Source organism: Aplysia californica, unplaced genomic scaffold (genome assembly GCF_000002075.1).
Source record: "Aplysia californica isolate F4 #8 unplaced genomic scaffold, AplCal3.0 scaffold00445, whole genome shotgun sequence".
Classification (NCBI taxonomy): domain Eukaryota; kingdom Metazoa; phylum Mollusca; class Gastropoda; order Aplysiida; family Aplysiidae; genus Aplysia; species Aplysia californica.
In genome coordinates this window covers 428145-445674 of record NW_004797715.1, presented here as the reverse complement: position 1 = coordinate 445674, position 17530 = coordinate 428145, and the positions used below count along the sequence as shown (strand labels likewise).

Here is a 17530-nt window from a genome sequence, read left to right as displayed (position 1 = left end):
GGGCAGGGACTCCCAAATCTGCATGCCGATATGAGGTGCAATGCTTCAGAAGATAAAATAACGGAAATTAATATGTCTGCTCTTATGTTCATTTGACATGCTGTGCTTAATTTTTTTCATTCTTCCTTACCTTTTTGCGTTAACAATTTGTCCCATGAGTTCTGGTATTTTGGAACAACCGGTTCAAGCCTAGAAGCACGATAAAATCGGTCAAAAACAAATTTTAAAAGCCATGTTAAAGCGCTCGGCGGACACACTCGCATACCATGTCAAAAACTACAAGAGCTGGAAACAACTTTTTTACCCCCCCCCTCTTTTTTTTTGTTACCTTTTCGTCCTTTTCTATCCCTTTCTCTTTTGCATGACCCCCCTTCCCCCCTCGTCAGCGCTTTCACTCGGATCTTCTCTTTATCTCAACCCCTGCCTTATTTCTATTATTTTTCCCTTTTCTTTCCACAGTTCTTCATTTCACTTCCTCAGTTATCTTTTTTTCCCGTAGTCCTTGAAAAATCACAACTCATTGTCAACGTGAACTTAACTCAATGTTATCGAGAACTCAAAATACCTTTTGGGTCTCGTGCGAATCGCTTAAAAAAATTACAGCTGAGAAGCTCAGGTGTTTCCAGATTGAGAGATAAACGGTCGTCTATGGCTGATCTGCAATCCAAAATAAGCCCATTTTTCGCATTTTACTTTTGTTCATTTGTTCCTTCTTTTTAGACTTTTTTTCGTGGATAGAGTGCTGATTTTCTCTTGAGTGAACGGACGTTTGCGAGATTGATTGTTGCATTAAATTGTTTGATTTAAAAGAAATGATTGGTGAGTTGTGTATCTTCCCTAGGAATTAGTTGATTTATTGGTTGGTTGGTTTCTCTCATGTTTGCATATCTTAGATCAGAAGTAAAGGTTTTTTTTAATACAAAGTATAGAACTATGAAAACAAAAAAGTACAGCACTTTTTTGTATTAAGTTTCTTGTGCTACTTGTGTTCTTTTACCCTGTGTTGGAAGCATATGGTTTTGATTTTGCTAATTTTTAAAAAGTTTAATACGGTCAGCTCAATGATCAATTTCATTTTAAAAAATTACTTTCTTTCTTCCTTTCTGATGAAAAGATTAGCGTGGTGATTACGAATTAAAGAACAAAAGCAAAAAAAAGAGGAAGAAAGTAAAACACATAAGCAAATACCATACATGCCATCTGAGAAGATAATATTTCTACTTGTGTTCTGTACAAATGGAAATTTAAAATTTGTATATTTGTGCTTAGAGAGAGAAAGAAAAAGAGAAAGAGAGAGAGGGAGATAACGAGAGAGAGAGAGAGAGAGAGAGAGAGAGAGAGAGAGAGAGAGAGAGAGAGGGAGATAGGGGGAGGTAACAGGGGAGGGGTGAACGTGGGAGGAATGAGGGGACCAGGAGGGGGAAGACTGTGCCCATGTGACGAAGAGAAGTAAAAGAGTACTGCATGAAATTTGGCCGTTTTTAAAAGAGCTTTTGGCCCCAAACTGAAGACAATCCGGGTTTACACCGAACCCCTTTTCATGGCAACTCAAGCGCCTTGGAATTTCAGTCACCGCAAAGACACTGTGTCAAGCAGTTCTTTCGCGACTGTGCCTAGCAAAACAGAAATTGCGACGTGTGTGAGACAGAGTGGGCTTTTACCTCACACCCCGTTTGGAGGAAGGCGACGTCAGTGAATTTTATCTTCAGGCCAGCGAAGTAAGTCGCGTGCCAGCGGTCTGCGCACTTGAAAAGCAAAGACCTTGGACACTCCTGTCGGTCTTCTCCGAGACGCAAGAGAATTTTTAACCCTTGGAGCAACCATTTGTCCATGGAGTCGGCGCCACCAGTGTGAATTCTATTCTTCCTTTCATCACATCGGCGTGGTAAGTGTTTTTTCTTCTCCAAACGTTTTTATAATGTTATAGATCTAAGATAGTAAAGTTTCTATTTAAAAGTTGTCATGCCATCAGAAAAATGTTAGAATCTAGATTAGATCTAGATCTAGATAATCTAGATCTAGATCTAGATCTAGATCTAGATATCTAGTAATATTTTGAGAAGGAGGAAAATATCATGTAGCTGCAATTATTTTTCCTGTTTTTTTAAAAGTTGTGAGGCTCTCCACCAATAGTGCAGTCAAAATTCGTGGTGCGACCTATCCTCAAATATCTCTTCAACTTCAACGGGTGAATCAATGTCATCCATACTTCACGCAGCAATTTGTATCAATTTGTCTTAATTAGATATATTAAATCATTTTTTCCAGAACAATTGTAGCTAGATTTTTTTAAAAACTTGTCTTTACTAATTTATATAAAATACTTGAAATCTGTCACACGTAAAATTACTTTGCTCACAACACTTCCCGCTTTTCACTTTTTTGGTTACGCATAAGGCATACATCACAGCTCATCACTGACCATTTTTAGTGGCTAAACTTTTAACACATTTTTTGCACAAAATAAGCATAATGTCCCGATTGGAAAAACATGACGCACTTGCTGTTAAAAGCAATATTGCCCCAGCTGTTAACATTTAAAAAAACCCCCCTGAAAATTAATAAGCCGGGGGGGCGCTTATTCGATACCTTAGGGGGTTGGGCATTTGGTTTCCTCATGCGCTGAGTAACCCCTAAACGGCCAAACATTTCAGAAGGTACTTTGTAATTCTTAGGTAGCGAAATGTCGATAACATAACAATTGGGCCAAGTAACTCTTGACAGGTTGTGCGAGTTTAATGTTTTTAATACTTTTGGAAGTGTCTTTCTGCCTGATGGGAATCTTGCAAGTTACGCAAACACTACGTTGGTATGTGTTGCTCTTGTTTTTTTGTTTTTTTTTCAGACAGTAAAATACGACATAGTGGGGTCGATTTTCGGGAGCTAACTTCTGACTTTACCAGCGTCTGTGGTGTAGCGGTCGGGCGCTTCGCAGTAGCACACAGATCAGAGTTCGATTCCTTTAAGGGGAAAATTTCTTTATAAAGTATTTCATGTCTTTGTGTTGAAATGTTGTACATGTATTCCTTCCAGTCCGGTTTGGCCTTGACAGGCAGGGTAAGAAAAAGGATATAAATTATGTCCATGGATGTGTAAGAACATTTACCCCCCCCCCCCTTTCACCTCTAAAAAAAGACTTATAAGCCAACTGTTTTTCTGAGTCTTGTTATGCACATTTATTGTATGCGTGCATCTGTATTTGCATCTAATAAGACTTATTCTACGTTTAAATTTCAAGGTGGTGAAGTGCCTTTATATTTGGATGTTCACTTTTATTTCAGCATATGGTTATTTTTCTTCTCATTTATATGTAAGCGTATAACAAGCTTTCTTTTAGTGAGTAGTTTGCTCGTGCTCTGGTGTGGTTTGCTCCATCTTTCCTATAAAAAAAATATATCGTCTCTACCTCCCCTCCTTTTGTGTCTGTTACTCTCTTGTGACACCTCAAATCTCAGGCACTTATATGACCTTATTGTGTAGCAAGTGCTGTAAAACTCTTACTAAAACTAAACTCTCACCCAAGAAATTAGAGTTGGCGTCTCTTTGTCCTGCATACGCTCCCCACCCACTTTCTACACCGTTTTCTATTCTACTCCACAGATCCAGCAGTCATTTGTTCCAGACAACGCAGCCATGAGCAAAAACGCCTCTTCCAGCTCCAGCTCAGCAAAATCGGGATTGTCCCGTCTGAGATCCTTGCTGAACTTTATTAACCGGCCCAGAAGCCGAGCCCCTAGCTTGGAAGCCCCGCCTGCTGCAGAGGAAAAAAACAGCGGACAGGATCGACGGACCAGCGAGCCGAACATCGGGGCCGGCAGTCGAGCCCGGGATTCTCGGGGTTTGTCCAGCACCTGGTCCTACTCCATGACGGACCCGTTCGAAGAACTGGGTAACCCGGCGGAGATGGAGAGGGAGTTGAGTGAAGACGAAGTGTTTCTTGACGATTACATCGAGGACGAGTACTGGCTGGACTACAGCTCAACCGACGAATGCGTGTCGGAGAAAAACTGTTCTCAAGTGGCTCCCAAAGTGAAAATGGGCATCTCGTCTTTGGAAAGGACGTCCAATGTCGAGCAGCGACGGAGGAGTCGTAGTAAGACAGGGATTCTAGACTTGAACCAGAAGACTAAAGACTTGGGCCCAAAACCAATGGATAACCCAATGACAAACAGGAATGAAGGTGGCTTGTCTGAGGTTTGCTCTCGTTGTACAGAAGATTCTACAAAGTGTACGAGTGTTCAAGATGAGTGCTGTAGTGTCTTACGCTCGTACAATAGGAAACAATGGACTTACCAGGGTGAAAGCGACGACCTGGATTTCATCGTGCGGAGGGACGCATGCTCGAGTGGGTCAGTGTCACCAATGGGCGTCCTGGTCCCTGACAGTATCAGCGACACGAACAATAACGACGTAAACTGCCCGAATTTTGAATCCACTTCCAAGCACTTGCGAGCTGCTCCGACAACTGTTACCATTAAAGTGGACGTCCATTGTACAAGTACTGAGGAACAGCACATTGGAACAGAACCAAATTTGGATATGGAGGCGGTAGAGGAACGTACAAGCCTCGATGTCGTGGATCTACAGGTTGCCAACGAAATGCAGCCGTCCTCTGGAAAGACAAACAAAAGCCCCGACTCAGAAGACGGGATAAAACCTAAAGGTCACTTTGACGCACAAGAAACGTCAAACACCGCTCATGTTGGAAACGTGTGCGAGAAGACAATGGGAAAGTCTTACCTGCAGCGCACTGGTTCCAGCAGCGATGGGGACAGTCCTGTTCTGAAAAAGGATAAAGATTCGTCACTGTCTGATTTCTCCCAGCTTGTTTTGTCCAGTCCGGGTTTCCCCACCTCACCACAGACACACCTGTACCGTCCCATCAGCAGTAGGCGGGAGTCTGGGTATTTCAGCAGAAACAACACCCCTAGTCCTAAAGGAGAGCTGCGCTTTACCTACCCCAGGCCCGCCTCACCGCTGGAGTATACGCACAATGTGGAAGAGCTGTCGAAGCGAGGAGGAGAGCAGGCGGTATACCAAGTGCGAGAGACTGAGCCTGAAGTGGCTCCTGTGAACATCTCAAAGATCGGACTGGCCTCCCCGTCTACCCTGGATCAGTTTGATGGCATTAACGCGCTGTCTGCACCTCGGTGTCGCCTCACGAAAACCTCCAACTCTGCGCAATCAAAGAAAGACCTTAAACAGTTGAAAGAAACATGCGAGCTGTCTGTCAACTACAAAAATACCGAAGAGCCTATGGTTTCGGGGTCTACGTCAGACACAACCAGCACAATCTCATCTGCAGTGGAAGTACCTTCGGACCTGCATGCGTGTCCAATTGCAAAGAGAATTTTCCCAGTCTTAGCAACAAAATCAAAACAAAATGTACCGAAAGAAAGGTGCACTGCTCTTAGCACTGTAAGTGCCAACCGAGGACCCAAAGAGGAGCCAGAAATGCCTTTGGACTTCTCCAAGAGTCGAACGCCAAACAAACCATTCCGACAAGATAGAGAATCCACCGTGGATACAAGCGTAATGAGCTGCGCAAGTCCCGTCTCCAAAATGAAGGTGCCAACTCCAATATCATCTAGCTCCCCTCTGCACAAGTCGAGTCGAGCAGGCCTTTACCCCAGCGCTGTGGCCGGCGACGCCAATATAGCACAAGTACCGGAAGTGTCGCCCGTCCGGCCCAGACGACCTGGACTGGAGAAAAAGCGGCGCCGGAAACCCGATTCTCAGACCAGAGCTGGCAAGGAACGGTCTTCCAAAGGTTCCAACGAGAGCGGATCGGGAAGGAAGGGTGACGTAAAGCGAGCGAAATGCGATAAAGAAAATGTGAAACCCGCGGAGAACCAGACGAGGTTTGCTCCCAGGTCCACCCATCCCTTTTCTCACAACTACCTTCTTCTCAAACGGACGGCAGATTTCATTATCCTTCGTATCCCGTCCTACAATCAGCTGTGGGAAGATTTCGACATTCCAAAGCTAATGGAGTATCTGAACGCGTATTTTCAGTCTGAAATAAAACGGCTCGCTGACAGTAGAGTGCAATCGATTTGGGATCTTAGAAACCACAAGGAGCAGCAAGCAGCCGCCGACAGAGACTTGTGTGTTCGCGACTCTGTGCGGGTTCTTTTGTCAGCCTGCTTGCTGGCGGATCTGCTCATGGCTCGAACCTGTGCGGACTTCATGCTCCAGAGACTTTCCGAGGTGTGCTCTGACTGCCCAGATTTTATGTCAGCCTCGCCGGAAGTTGTTCTCATGGTACTCTGCAACGAGGAGACAACGGTGCAAAACCCCCAAGGCTTCCCTCTCCCTTACAGAGAGTCCGAAATAGAAGTGTTAAAAGCGGCGAGCAAGTACGTCTTGACCAACAAGACTGACAATTCAGAGGCTAAACGTCGCATCCGTCGACTCCTCCAGTCAGCGACGGATACATCTGTCCTGGACACTGTGGAAGAGCCACCAAGGTCATTCATGCAGCGTGTACTCCTAGGACCGCCAGAACCGCCCCCCAGGCAGGTTCCCAATGGTGCTGAGAACAGGCCCCCGGCTTACAGACGACTCGCATTTCGCCCCTATCACGAGACCCGTTACGAACGTTCCAAACTGTGCATCACGGCGAAGAACACCCGTCAAGAATATCTTCTGCAGCCTTTCCTCTCCAGCAACCGCAGAAATAGGGCGGATGCAGCGGTGTCGTGTTTACCCGATGACGTAGTTCCGGCCAACGTTGAAGTGATGGAAGTGTGCAACACCACTCACACGCTGAAGAAACTCACCTTCTATTACAGAACCCACAACGGAGTCCCTTACATCACGCGGATTGAGATGCAGTATTCCCGGAAGAAAGGAAGACGCAAAAGGTGCGTGCTGGGTGGGCCATTACCTGAAGCGTCTGTTACCGGATGCTCGACCGATGGTGGCAGCGCTGACACTTCAGATAGTGGTGTATACAGCAGAAGCACAAGTATAAGCTCATCCTCGTCGCTGATAGGACAAGACGATTCCTCTGGGTTGCTGCATGGTCAGGACGCTGCTCTGGGAGCCGCAAGGTCGCGTGAGGACAGCAACGGACGAGGCGGGGAGAAAAAAAGCAGACCCGTCTTTCTGAGACGGGGAGAGCATGTGATCGGAGTAGCTGTACAGGGAGATGCTGGTGAGTTAAAAGAGTTCTCAGTTTGGGAAGACGGGTGGGGGGGGGGGGGGGGGGGCGCTCACATTTAAATCTAGCCCCCTCTAGTCTTACTTTTCCCCTGAACTAACTTATCGTTGTGACGATGTGCTCTTTTCTCTCCATTTGTCTAGCTCCCCATTTGTCTAGCTCCCCATTTGTCTAGCTCCCCATTTGTCTAGCTCCCCATTTCTGTCTAGCTCCCCATTTCTGTCTAGCTCCCCATTTCTGTCTAGCTCCCCATCTGTCTTGCTCCCCACCTCTGCGGACGTTCAACTGTGAATCGCTCTCCCTCTGCTTTGAGGTGCTTTTAGTTGTGGTCTGCATGCCTTTTTTGTAACGATTTTAGCTGTTACTGTATGATGATGACCATCAATGATTTATTTATAGAGGCACCAAATAAATCATTGATGGTCATCATCATACAGTAACAGCTAAAATCGTTACTGTAATGGTTGCCCTAAACTACTCACATTTTTTCTGCACACTTATGATCCCATAGTAACATGCACATTGCAGCAGGTGCAATCCTTGTAGTGGCAAAATATTGAACTTGAAGTTTGAGATACGATATGCATATAGCATACTTTTATTTTCAATCTCCTCTTTTCCTTCCTTTCTTTCCTTGTTCTGTCTCTTCTACTTTATTGAGTCGATAGTGCAGTGAAACACCTACTAAAACATCTACTTTAATTGCGGCTAAGACAAGGGCATGGAACTTGTTGAAAAACAATGCAAGTGGAAGAGCTTGGAATTGTAAGTTTGGTTGTGGGGGGGTTGCTTGATCTCGGTGCAGGGGTGGGCTCCGCAATCATTAGCTTGTCTTCCTCCCAATGTGTCATGAAATAAGTTGATGTATACATGCGCCATATCACTCAGGAAATACTTTTGCATTTCTTTATCTCATCATTAATGCCTTTGCGATTCTATTTAATGCCCATATCCTGTTTTTTCTTCCAGTTCTGCAGAACATTGAGATTCGAACGAATTTAGGCCGGCGGATTTGCGCGCATAATCTACCGTGCCCCGCTACGTATGCACAGTGGTCAAACGTCTCTCTTCCTCTCGGCGGCTCCCCGTACTGCCTCCAGGCGTTCCGTGCAGACGTCAGACGGCCGGAACCCAATCGGACGTACATCCGGAACCTGGCCGCTGTGTGGGCCGTGACGTCACGACCCCTCAACAATCTCAATGTGTGAGGGAAGTTCTTTTAAAAAGTGCAATCGTTTAAATTATGTTTTATCTCGGTATGGATGAATGTAATTTTTGAATGGATGTTATCTTAGTTAATAATATAAACGCTTAATTTTATAGAATAGGTTTCTGAATGGAATTTGTAGGTCAATTCTGTCAAAAGTTGTAAACGCAATATGAAAATCTGTGTTCAGCTAGGTTGTTAATATACGTAATTTTATGCACCCGGGCAACCGGATTTGTACTAGGGATTATTTTACTATGGGACATAACCAATCGTGTGAGCTAATTTTAAAATGCGTGAATGAGATTTGTATGTGTGAATGTTTGAAAGTGGAAATATAGTGTATTATGATGTGAACGAGTTAAAATTATGGAACCATCTGGTTTAATTTTAAAAATGGTGGGTGGGATTTGTTTGAATTATTAATCTTGACGTAAGGAATTTTATCAAAAGTAAACTTGAGGGCGTCATGAGACCAAAGGAACACTACCCTTAACGGCCGTAACTGCCCCGAGTATAAAAATAACCGCACTCCCCCACGATCGGGTTAAACATCGGGATTACGATAAGTTTTGAGAATGAAACAAATTTAGACGGCCCACATGTCCTGTGCACTTGATCAAATATTGGACACTTTTGAGTCGTATCACGAAAGGAATGTTTGTTGTGGAAATTAACTCTTTTTCCGATACTATCCGGTGAGGGTGTGGTAAGTAAAGCTATCCTGACACCAAAGGAGATAATATTACTCGTGCGTTAAGCTCTTGAAAAGTAGTGGGGGAAAATTCCACCCGTTGGTTTGGTCCTTGAAAGCCAGTGGAAATTCCAGCCACGGCGAAGCCCGTCCTTGACCTAACACACGGCTAAGCTGCAAGAACTGAACCGAACCTTAAACAATGTGGGACTAGTCGTGTGTTAAGTCTCAGACTGCGCTAGTTTTTTTCCCCCACTTCCACCCTTACCCCGCCCTCTACTCCCGTTATCTCGGTTATTTTTTCCCTTTTTCTCTCCTTCCATCCGCAAACGCCCTTTTCGTTTCCGATTATCTTTGTTCCAACACCTCAGCTTTAAAGACTAACAAGAAAGTTGAGAGGTGTTCCTTCCTCAAATCCAAAGTATAATACCGTGTAAGTGCATCGGAAAATAACTAGAAATAATATTTAACGTAAAGATAAGACTTAAGTCATTGCGGCTTGCAACTGTCCAATAATAGAATTCGTGCATTGTATTGGGTGCTATTTCACTATTTCGTCACACGCTGCTCCCCCTCAAAACTTTTCGTTAAGACAAATTTCCGTTCGGCAAAACAAAGCGCTTCCTTATCCTCTTTGTTTCCAAGATGGTCTCATGACGCCTATTTGTCACACAAATATTTAAAAAATGCAGGTTTGCCACTATCAGATATAGGGTATATTACTCACTCTGCCACTACTACCAATGGTTTAAATACTAGTAGCGACTGCAGTAAAAGAAGAAAGTACTTAAATTCCATTGTATAAAAATGTATTGTAAAAGAGCATACCTAATCACAAATTGTACAGAATGTGTTTCTCTTTTAACGTTATTAGTATACCATTGGGTCGGGTCGTGGTCTCCTATCGTGGTTACAGCTCAAAGATCCTCAAATGCAGTTGAGCACTTCATTTTGATATTTTCATTTTGATATTTTCATACTTTATATGTTCATTTCTGTTCGTTTTGTCTACAAACTCTTGTCTACTCTACTCATGCAGGGTTGTTCGCTTTAGACGTGTCAAGTCTTTCTCTTAATATCTCAATTCTGCTTTTTAGCACTATTCCCTCACATATTTTTAAAAGAAAATGGAGAAAACAAAAGAAACGTCAGTCCTGTCAGAGACGCTTCAGTCATTGTGGTCTTAAGCCTTTTGCCTTTTGATAACCAGTGTCAAGGTATGGATTCTTACTCAAGTGGTATCTCTGGCTGAAATGCCGATACGTTATCTGCCCTAATTGAAGAGCCAATTTTCCTTTCACACGTTTCCTACCTGGGGAAATGTTAACCCTTTCTCAAAGTTCTCTTGTCAAAATGTTCCACCTAAAATATATTAATTTATGATCCAGCCCTTTTGATGCTAACCAGAGATTCGGTGACATCAACTTCTATGCGTGTGTTCCCTTCTCTTCTTATTTGCTCAAGGTGCAGTGGACACTCGACAAATACCAATTTGTGTCAACCTAAACGTAAAACTAACTTAGAGGAGGCCGTCCTTCCTCCCTTATCATTTTTCAAGTCTTTCAAACATTCCTCTCCGAAACAGACAAAATGACCTTGTCATATAGGATATAAATATAGCGTTAATTGGCACGATTCATTAAGACACATCATAAATTCCACAAATTCCACAAGATTTTTTTTTTCAATGAACCTACTGGTTTTCATAAATTTTTACCAATTTAGTGGTTGATTGTCCTGATCTCGTTAGAATTAAAAATTACATTTTGTGGCGTGTTAATCTATGGGCTACGACTATTCTAAAATCACAAAGCTGCTCATAACAATGCCAACATTAAGCATAGCTTGTTCCCCCAGTGTCGGTGTTGCTATGGCAACCACAGCTTTATAAAAGTTAAAACTAGACTGGTATAAAGTAAACACTTCATACAATGTTATTAATGTTGCTTGCCCTAGAAAGATGGCTAGTGAAATAACTATTGTTTCTGTTTGTTTAGTCAGTTTTACTGTGGGCCAAAAAATCGTAAAAGCCATTTGGTTCGGAGTTTAAAATGCAAATGATCAGCAACTTCGGAGCTTCGTTCCAGTCATCTGTTGATACCAAACCTATCATAACCCGGCTGAAACCATTCTTGTGTTCTAAAACAGCACCTTCCCTTTTTCTTTCTGCATGCACCAATGCTCGAACACACTCGATAGTGCCGTAAAACACCTACTCAATCGAAAGCACACACGTTTTCTTTGTCAGGAACGTAATCAATAACCTACAGAAAATTAGCAAGTTATTGTAGAAAAACATCCTTTTATCGTCTTTGAATGTTTTTTAGAATGTGAAAGAATAAGGCTTGTGTACTTTCCTCTCCCAGCTCGCCCCTTTCCACCACCTCCCTTTTCCCCCTTAATTTTACACCCCTCCCCCCCCCTTCCAAACTCTCTTCCTTTTTTTGCTATTTATTTTACCATATCAATCTTCTATTACAACCGCCTGTGCTCGCTATTTTAGTCACCATCTAGTTAACAAGTGTGCAATGACATGCCATGAATATTTATGAGATTACTGTCCAGTTCACAGGTTGCTATGTAAAGGGCCACATTTTAGGTTCCTCTACAGTTTCAATAGATTTCGTCATCATGCTCGACGATACAGCTTTGTCAACATTTCGAGCACTAGCTTAATTCCCCCAGTGTTGACAATGGTGTTATCGAGAAAAAATAAGAAATGTCGTCTTTTTGCTTATTCGTGGCTTATGTTCCCTTATATAGTGCCCCTGCTCTCTTCCTTCGTCCTTTTCCTTCATCTTACCCCCCCCCCCTCTCGGCTTTCTGTTTTGATCTCAAAATTGATAAACGAGTGGCAGCTATAAATCGTTTTTCGTGAAATCTCAAATTTGTTTTAAACTGTGGCCAACATCTTAAAGTAAATCGTAACCATAAAATTTGCTAAAATGATCCTTTTGAAGTTCATTTATTGAAATACCAGGATTAAAAATTCAAATTGACATGGACCGGAATGAGGACTTTTGTCTCCCGTAAGTCAACGGAGTCCAGGCATAAGTACAACAAAATCAACATTATAAGTGTAAGCTTATTCCCCCAGTGTTGGCGTTGTTGTGTTTATCCGAACTATTTTGTAACGACTTTCAGAGGTACCTAACAATAACCGCACCTACTCCTTCCCCTCCCTTAGCCCCACCCTCTCCCCTCATACATGTACATCCCATCCTCTCCCCTCCCCCTACCCCTCCCCTATTCCTCCTACCTCCCGGAGTCCTGTCTTTTAGTGAAGACCTCCATTCCTGCCACTTGATTTCCCTATCTCCAAGAGTAGACTTCGCGAAATAAAGTTGGCTTGAAAAGTCACGTCCAATTTTGCTTCTCCAGAACGTTTGCACTTGAGTGGGTAAACAAGATACCAACAACGTCTTTGTTCATAAACGTTAAACATGTCTGATATCGTTCCCCCCAGCCTCAGAGGGGGGTATGCCGAATTTTTCATTTCACTTAAAAGCTCTTGTTTGAATTGCACTTCTAGATTACGTTTATCCCCGGGCTAGGTAAGAAGCAGGCCAGGGTAGAGACATTTTATGAATGGCGAACACCGTAGTAGATAGGCCTGCAATGTTATGTTCAGCGTACAACTTACATGCAAGCGTCTGCGCTTTCCTAATCGCCACCCGATCCTTAGTTTTGCTGAGATCAACACGCTTGTAAGTTTTAAGGAATCGTGGAACCCCCCACTTTGTCTTTTTTTTGGCAAAATCCTTCTTGCAGTTCTTATCGCCAGTCAACATTGTCGACAGTAAGGCTTCGGTCTTTTCCCCCACTGTCGGCAATGTTAATTGGTCTGTCCGGACTTTTCTGTCCGTCTTGCGATTTTCAGACTCTACATGGTTGTGTCGATGGGCTTCTTTACTCCAAATCTTCCCCTGCACAAATTATTGTCTAGTCCAAGCTACTTAAACATTGCTTTGCTTCGATTTGCATAAGTACTGATTGTATTTCTGAGGTAACAAGGTCAACAATAAAGTTCCGGCTTTTTCCCCCATTGGTGGCAGTGTTGCCTTTCAGAAGTTTCCCGCTCAACTATTAACTCTCAAGGTAAAAGTAAAAAATAAGCTGTTTTTTTCATTTGTAAGGTAAAGTAACGTAAAATCATTTCTCACGAACCCATACTTCAAAAGAATTGTGGGGGGTTGGAGGGCCCCACTGGTTGGTAGAACTTTTCTTTCCCCCTGTTTCTATCTTGCTGTTTCACCTGCATTAAACAACCTTTATTGAGTCTTTGTGCTTCTCTTCACTTGTGCACTAAACAATTGGGTTTTCTAGCCCCAAACAATCGCTTCTCAGCCTTTGGCAGAGATCAAAGTGGAGTATCTGTGCTTTTTCAAACGTGTGGGGTCTATAAAACGAGTTTTTCCGTCACCTCATCAGAAAAAAAAATGAAACCGGTTTATTTTATTTCAGCAACCCAAAAAGCAGGTTAAAAGTGGGTTTTTTTAAAAAGTTGAGCAAGACCAACATTTCAATGTTCGACATTTGTTTCCCCCAGTGTTGGTCTTGCTAGAACTTCCAGACTCAACACTTGAGATCTTACAGATATTGTGTTTGGCATTTAGAAACAACATAAGGACAATAACCCAAGCCGCTCAGCGTTATGCTCAAAGAGATTACAAAAAAAGAAAAGGAGAAAAAGACTGCAATGAACAACCACAATTTGATTTCTGTTGACCCAAAAGGAATGATCCTAAGTAGTGCATAACTCGCGTGAAGACTAATTTATCCCTTTCCCACGCCATTCACTGCCCCCCCCCCCCCCCCCACTTATTTTGCTCTCAGATAGCGCACTTTCGCCCTTTCCGATAACAAGGTCAACAGTAAAGCATTCACAGCTTTGTTCCCCATTGTTGGCAATGTAATCGCCCGCCACGAAATAGATGTTTCTTTTTCTATATGTCCATTCAGATGCAAGAATAATCTTGCATCTGATTGGACGTCTTTAAGGAAAACACCTCTTCTTATCGAAGTTCGCTAGGAAACTTAGGTTAAAACCAGATGCTGTTTTGACAACTCTTGATTGCTTTGTAAAACAGAAAAAAATATAGCATAGAAACGTGGCTGCTAAAGCGGGGACCTGTTTTTTAAAATAACTTCCTTTCTGTACTGCCAATAAAACAAATAATCTTAATGAATAATTGTAAAGTCCCAGGTTTCTTAACAAGACCAACATTCAATGCTCTGCATTGATTCCCCCTGTGTTGGCCGTGTTCGAAATCCTTGTTTTGCAGACTCATAAACTCTATTGAGTTAAGTACTGCGTAAACTGTTGCAGTTATTGTAAATATGGCAGTCTCCCTTACTCAAAATCGTGTTCCACTTATTCCGAAAGCCACCGTAGAAGCAGAACATTCGGCAAGTAAAACGTGAACATAGATTTGAAAGTTATACGACTTACAAATAAGAGTAAAACCACTAATATTGCTGAGAATAAGTGTAAGGGGGTTCTTAAATCAAATTTATGGGAGTTCTTGTATGGCGAAGAGTGTAAAAAAACTGGCGTTTATAAGTTGATTCGATCGGTTTTCTGGCACCCGCAAGTCTTAAAACGCGCCTGTTGGTAAATTTCTTGTGACAAACATACGAGGGTAGGAAAGACAGCAAGTAGTGACAGAAGCAAACTGTACCAAGCACCCAACAACCGCACCCATTTTCAGAAACTGTTCTGTCACTAAGTCGTTAAGAACAAGACCAACATTCAGCGCAGTGCGTTGTTCCCCCAGTGTTGGTAATGTTCTTTCATGTCAAGTGATGGAACTGTTCACGACCCTTTTGCACGCTAGATTAACACCCCCCATCCCCTTAAAAAAAGAAAACAAGAAACAAAACAGAACAAAACTTCGTATTATCTTGCCCCATACCGATACGTAGCTACTTCACTAGCTTTATTTATGAAGACGATGTTTAGTGCATAGCTGTCTTGCCCAGGAGTAACTGTCTGGTTCGTGTGTAACTGTCTGGTTCGTGTGTAACTGTCTGGTTCGTGTGTAACTGTCTGGTCCGTGTGTAACTGTCTGGTCCGTGTGTAACTGTCTGGTCCGTGTGTAACTGTCTGGTCCGTGTGTAACTGTCTGGTCCGTGTGTAACTGTCTGGTCCGTGTGTAACTGTCTTGCCCTCAGCTCCGTATCAGCTCCGAAGTTCCCAAATAGAGTTGGCACATCGATTAGGTACCGAAGTTTTTGAATTTGTCAACTTTCAGGTAACAAGGTCAACAAGGCATACGCTTTATTCCCCCATTGTTGGCAGTGTTTCCAATAGCACATCCGTAAGTCCCAATAGAAAACGCCTTTGAAGTTGGAGACTCCAATCCTGTTCAAGTCTTTTTTCCTTGTAGGTATTTGTGTGCATTTGCTACCTTAAAAGTCTTTTTCTCAAAATCGACATTTGGCCTTCTTCCCCCCTCCCCCCCTCCCCCCAAACCCAGTAATTACCAGTATCTTGTGAAGTCGTCCCGTAACTTTTCAAAGCGATTAGAGCGGTGACCATGTCAACAATTAAGCCTTGGTCTTTCCCCCCATCGTTGGCAAGGTCTCCGTCTTCAGCTTTCGCCTTTTGTACTGCTGTATAACATGGGTCCCAATATCACTTTGTCTCTCATCAGAGGTTCTGTACACAAGCCTTGCGATTCTTTTAAATGGAATTGATTCTCGACTTATCAACTTGTGGGCTGGGGCAATGAATTTTGGTGTGTTCCAGTTTTTAACATTATTAATCAGATCTGATTACAATAGTGAAAGTTCTAGAACTTTCCATGAATTTTCTTCCATTTGGGCTCTGGTTCAAGACCAGATATTACTTATTGTACATATTATTTCTAATACCCTTGCACTTTTGCCACTCTAGGTTTGTTCGATGCGCGTGCCATTTCACCCCAACCTGGAGAATCCATTTTAATAACATTACTATGTCAATTTTCCTTCTGGGATCTAGCATTCAGTTTTTGGACAAACTCGTCAAAAAAAAAGAAATAGCGGAAATTAAACAAAAGAAAAGTTTGTGCAGTGATCATGGGTTAAGTGATGCCTTGGTTGTTTCAATAATGTCGCTGGCGTAAGCATTTAGATGTTTTTCCCCCCGGAAAACTTTAAACTCTAGCAACTTGTATTCAGCACTAGACAAATAACACATGCTAATTCTTGGGTAACATTATCCGCGTTAAAGCATTGCCTTTCCCCCAATGTGAACAATGGAAGACTTTTGGAAGACTTTGTTTTTGTTAGCCTGTGCCCTAAAACCCTGAAACAAGGATGTTTTGATTCTGATTCTGCAGTCTTTGTTCAGTTTTTGTTCCTGTCTCTGCTGTTTGGTTCATAAGATAACATTTTCCACATTAAAGCTGTTGCTTTTCCCCCAGTGTGGATAATGCTGTCAAAATGAACTTCTTTAAAGTTTTAAACCAGTTTCTAAGTGTCCTTTAACCGTGATGTTTTCATTCCTTGTTTATGCAGTTTGTTCGTGTGCTTAGCTGCTTGGTTCATAAGATAACATTTTCCACACTAAAGCGGTCGCTTTTTCCCCCAGTGTGCATAATGCTGTCAAAATTGGACTTTCCAAAAAAATTGTACCTGTTTTCCATATGTTTTTAAATCCTTGAAAGTGCTTTTGATTTCATGCCATTGCAATTTCGTGTACGTTCTGTACCGCACAAGTTGGTTCATAAGATAACATTCTCTACATTAAAGCTGTAGCTTTTTCCCCCAGTGTGGACAATGCTGTCAAAATATTGAACTATTTTTTTTGCATTTTTGGGGTTAGTTTGCACAGCAGAATGATTAAACACTTGACGTCAACATAAGTACGATTAAAATTGTTTTGCTTGTGCCGCTTTCAAAAGATTTCAATGCCGACATTCAAGTAACAGCCTCCACCCTCTAAGGACAATGTTATCTCAAACTGAACTCTTTAGCTTAATGTTCAACTCAATAGTTCAAGGTTTTTCAACAAATACTACATTAAATAGTGTTTTTAAAAATCTGGAAAAGACGCACGTAAAATCTAAAAAAAAAAAAAAGAAAAAAAAGAGAACTTTGTTTCATTTGGTCTAAATTTCTTTAAACTTAAACAATAGTATTTCGGTTATGTATCTCTGTCAAGCAGCAACTGAACTATCGGTTGAGTCAAATGAGGCAGCTTGCATTAAGTACAATCACTAGTTTTTGTCCCGAAGATTTGAGTTGTAGTTCCATTTTTTTGTCTTCAGTAAATTATAATCTGCATAGTATGTCTGAAATGGCTCCAAGATGTAAACCCGAAATGTTCAACAAAATGTGCTGCAAGTACCTTTGGTCACTTTTATTCTTGCTATCTTTATATTAGTGACTTGGTCATTGTTGCTGTTTATTTTACCCACAAGTAGCACCGAGTTCTTTGTTCCTGCATGTCAACCAGCATGGAACGGTACCAATCCCC

At 42.3% G+C, this 17530-nt stretch overlaps 1 protein-coding gene across 1 annotated transcript; it reads left to right on the top strand.

Moving 5' to 3' along the window:
- Positions 1-1579: 1579 nt before the first annotated feature.
- Positions 1580-14922, top strand: LOC101852948. The gene is made up of 3 exons (XM_005104994.3): positions 1580-1885; positions 3601-7159; positions 8135-14922. Exons 2-3 carry the CDS (start codon positions 3634-3636, stop codon positions 8371-8373), a joined length of 3765 nt encoding a protein of 1254 aa, XP_005105051.1. The 5' UTR covers positions 1580-1885; positions 3601-3633; the 3' UTR covers positions 8374-14922.
- The last annotated feature ends 2608 nt before the right edge of the window (positions 14923-17530 follow it).

Bases quoted from the DNA above. Each gene is read 5' to 3' on its own strand.
- LOC101852948 (XM_005104994.3), top strand. From the start codon at position 3,634: ATGAGCAAAAACGCCTCTTCCAGCTCCAGCTCAGCAAAATCGGGATTG. The intron at 7,160-8,134 runs GTGAGTTAAAAG...TTTTTCTTCCAG, and splicing joins AGCTGTACAGGGAGATGCTG to TTCTGCAGAACATTGAGATT.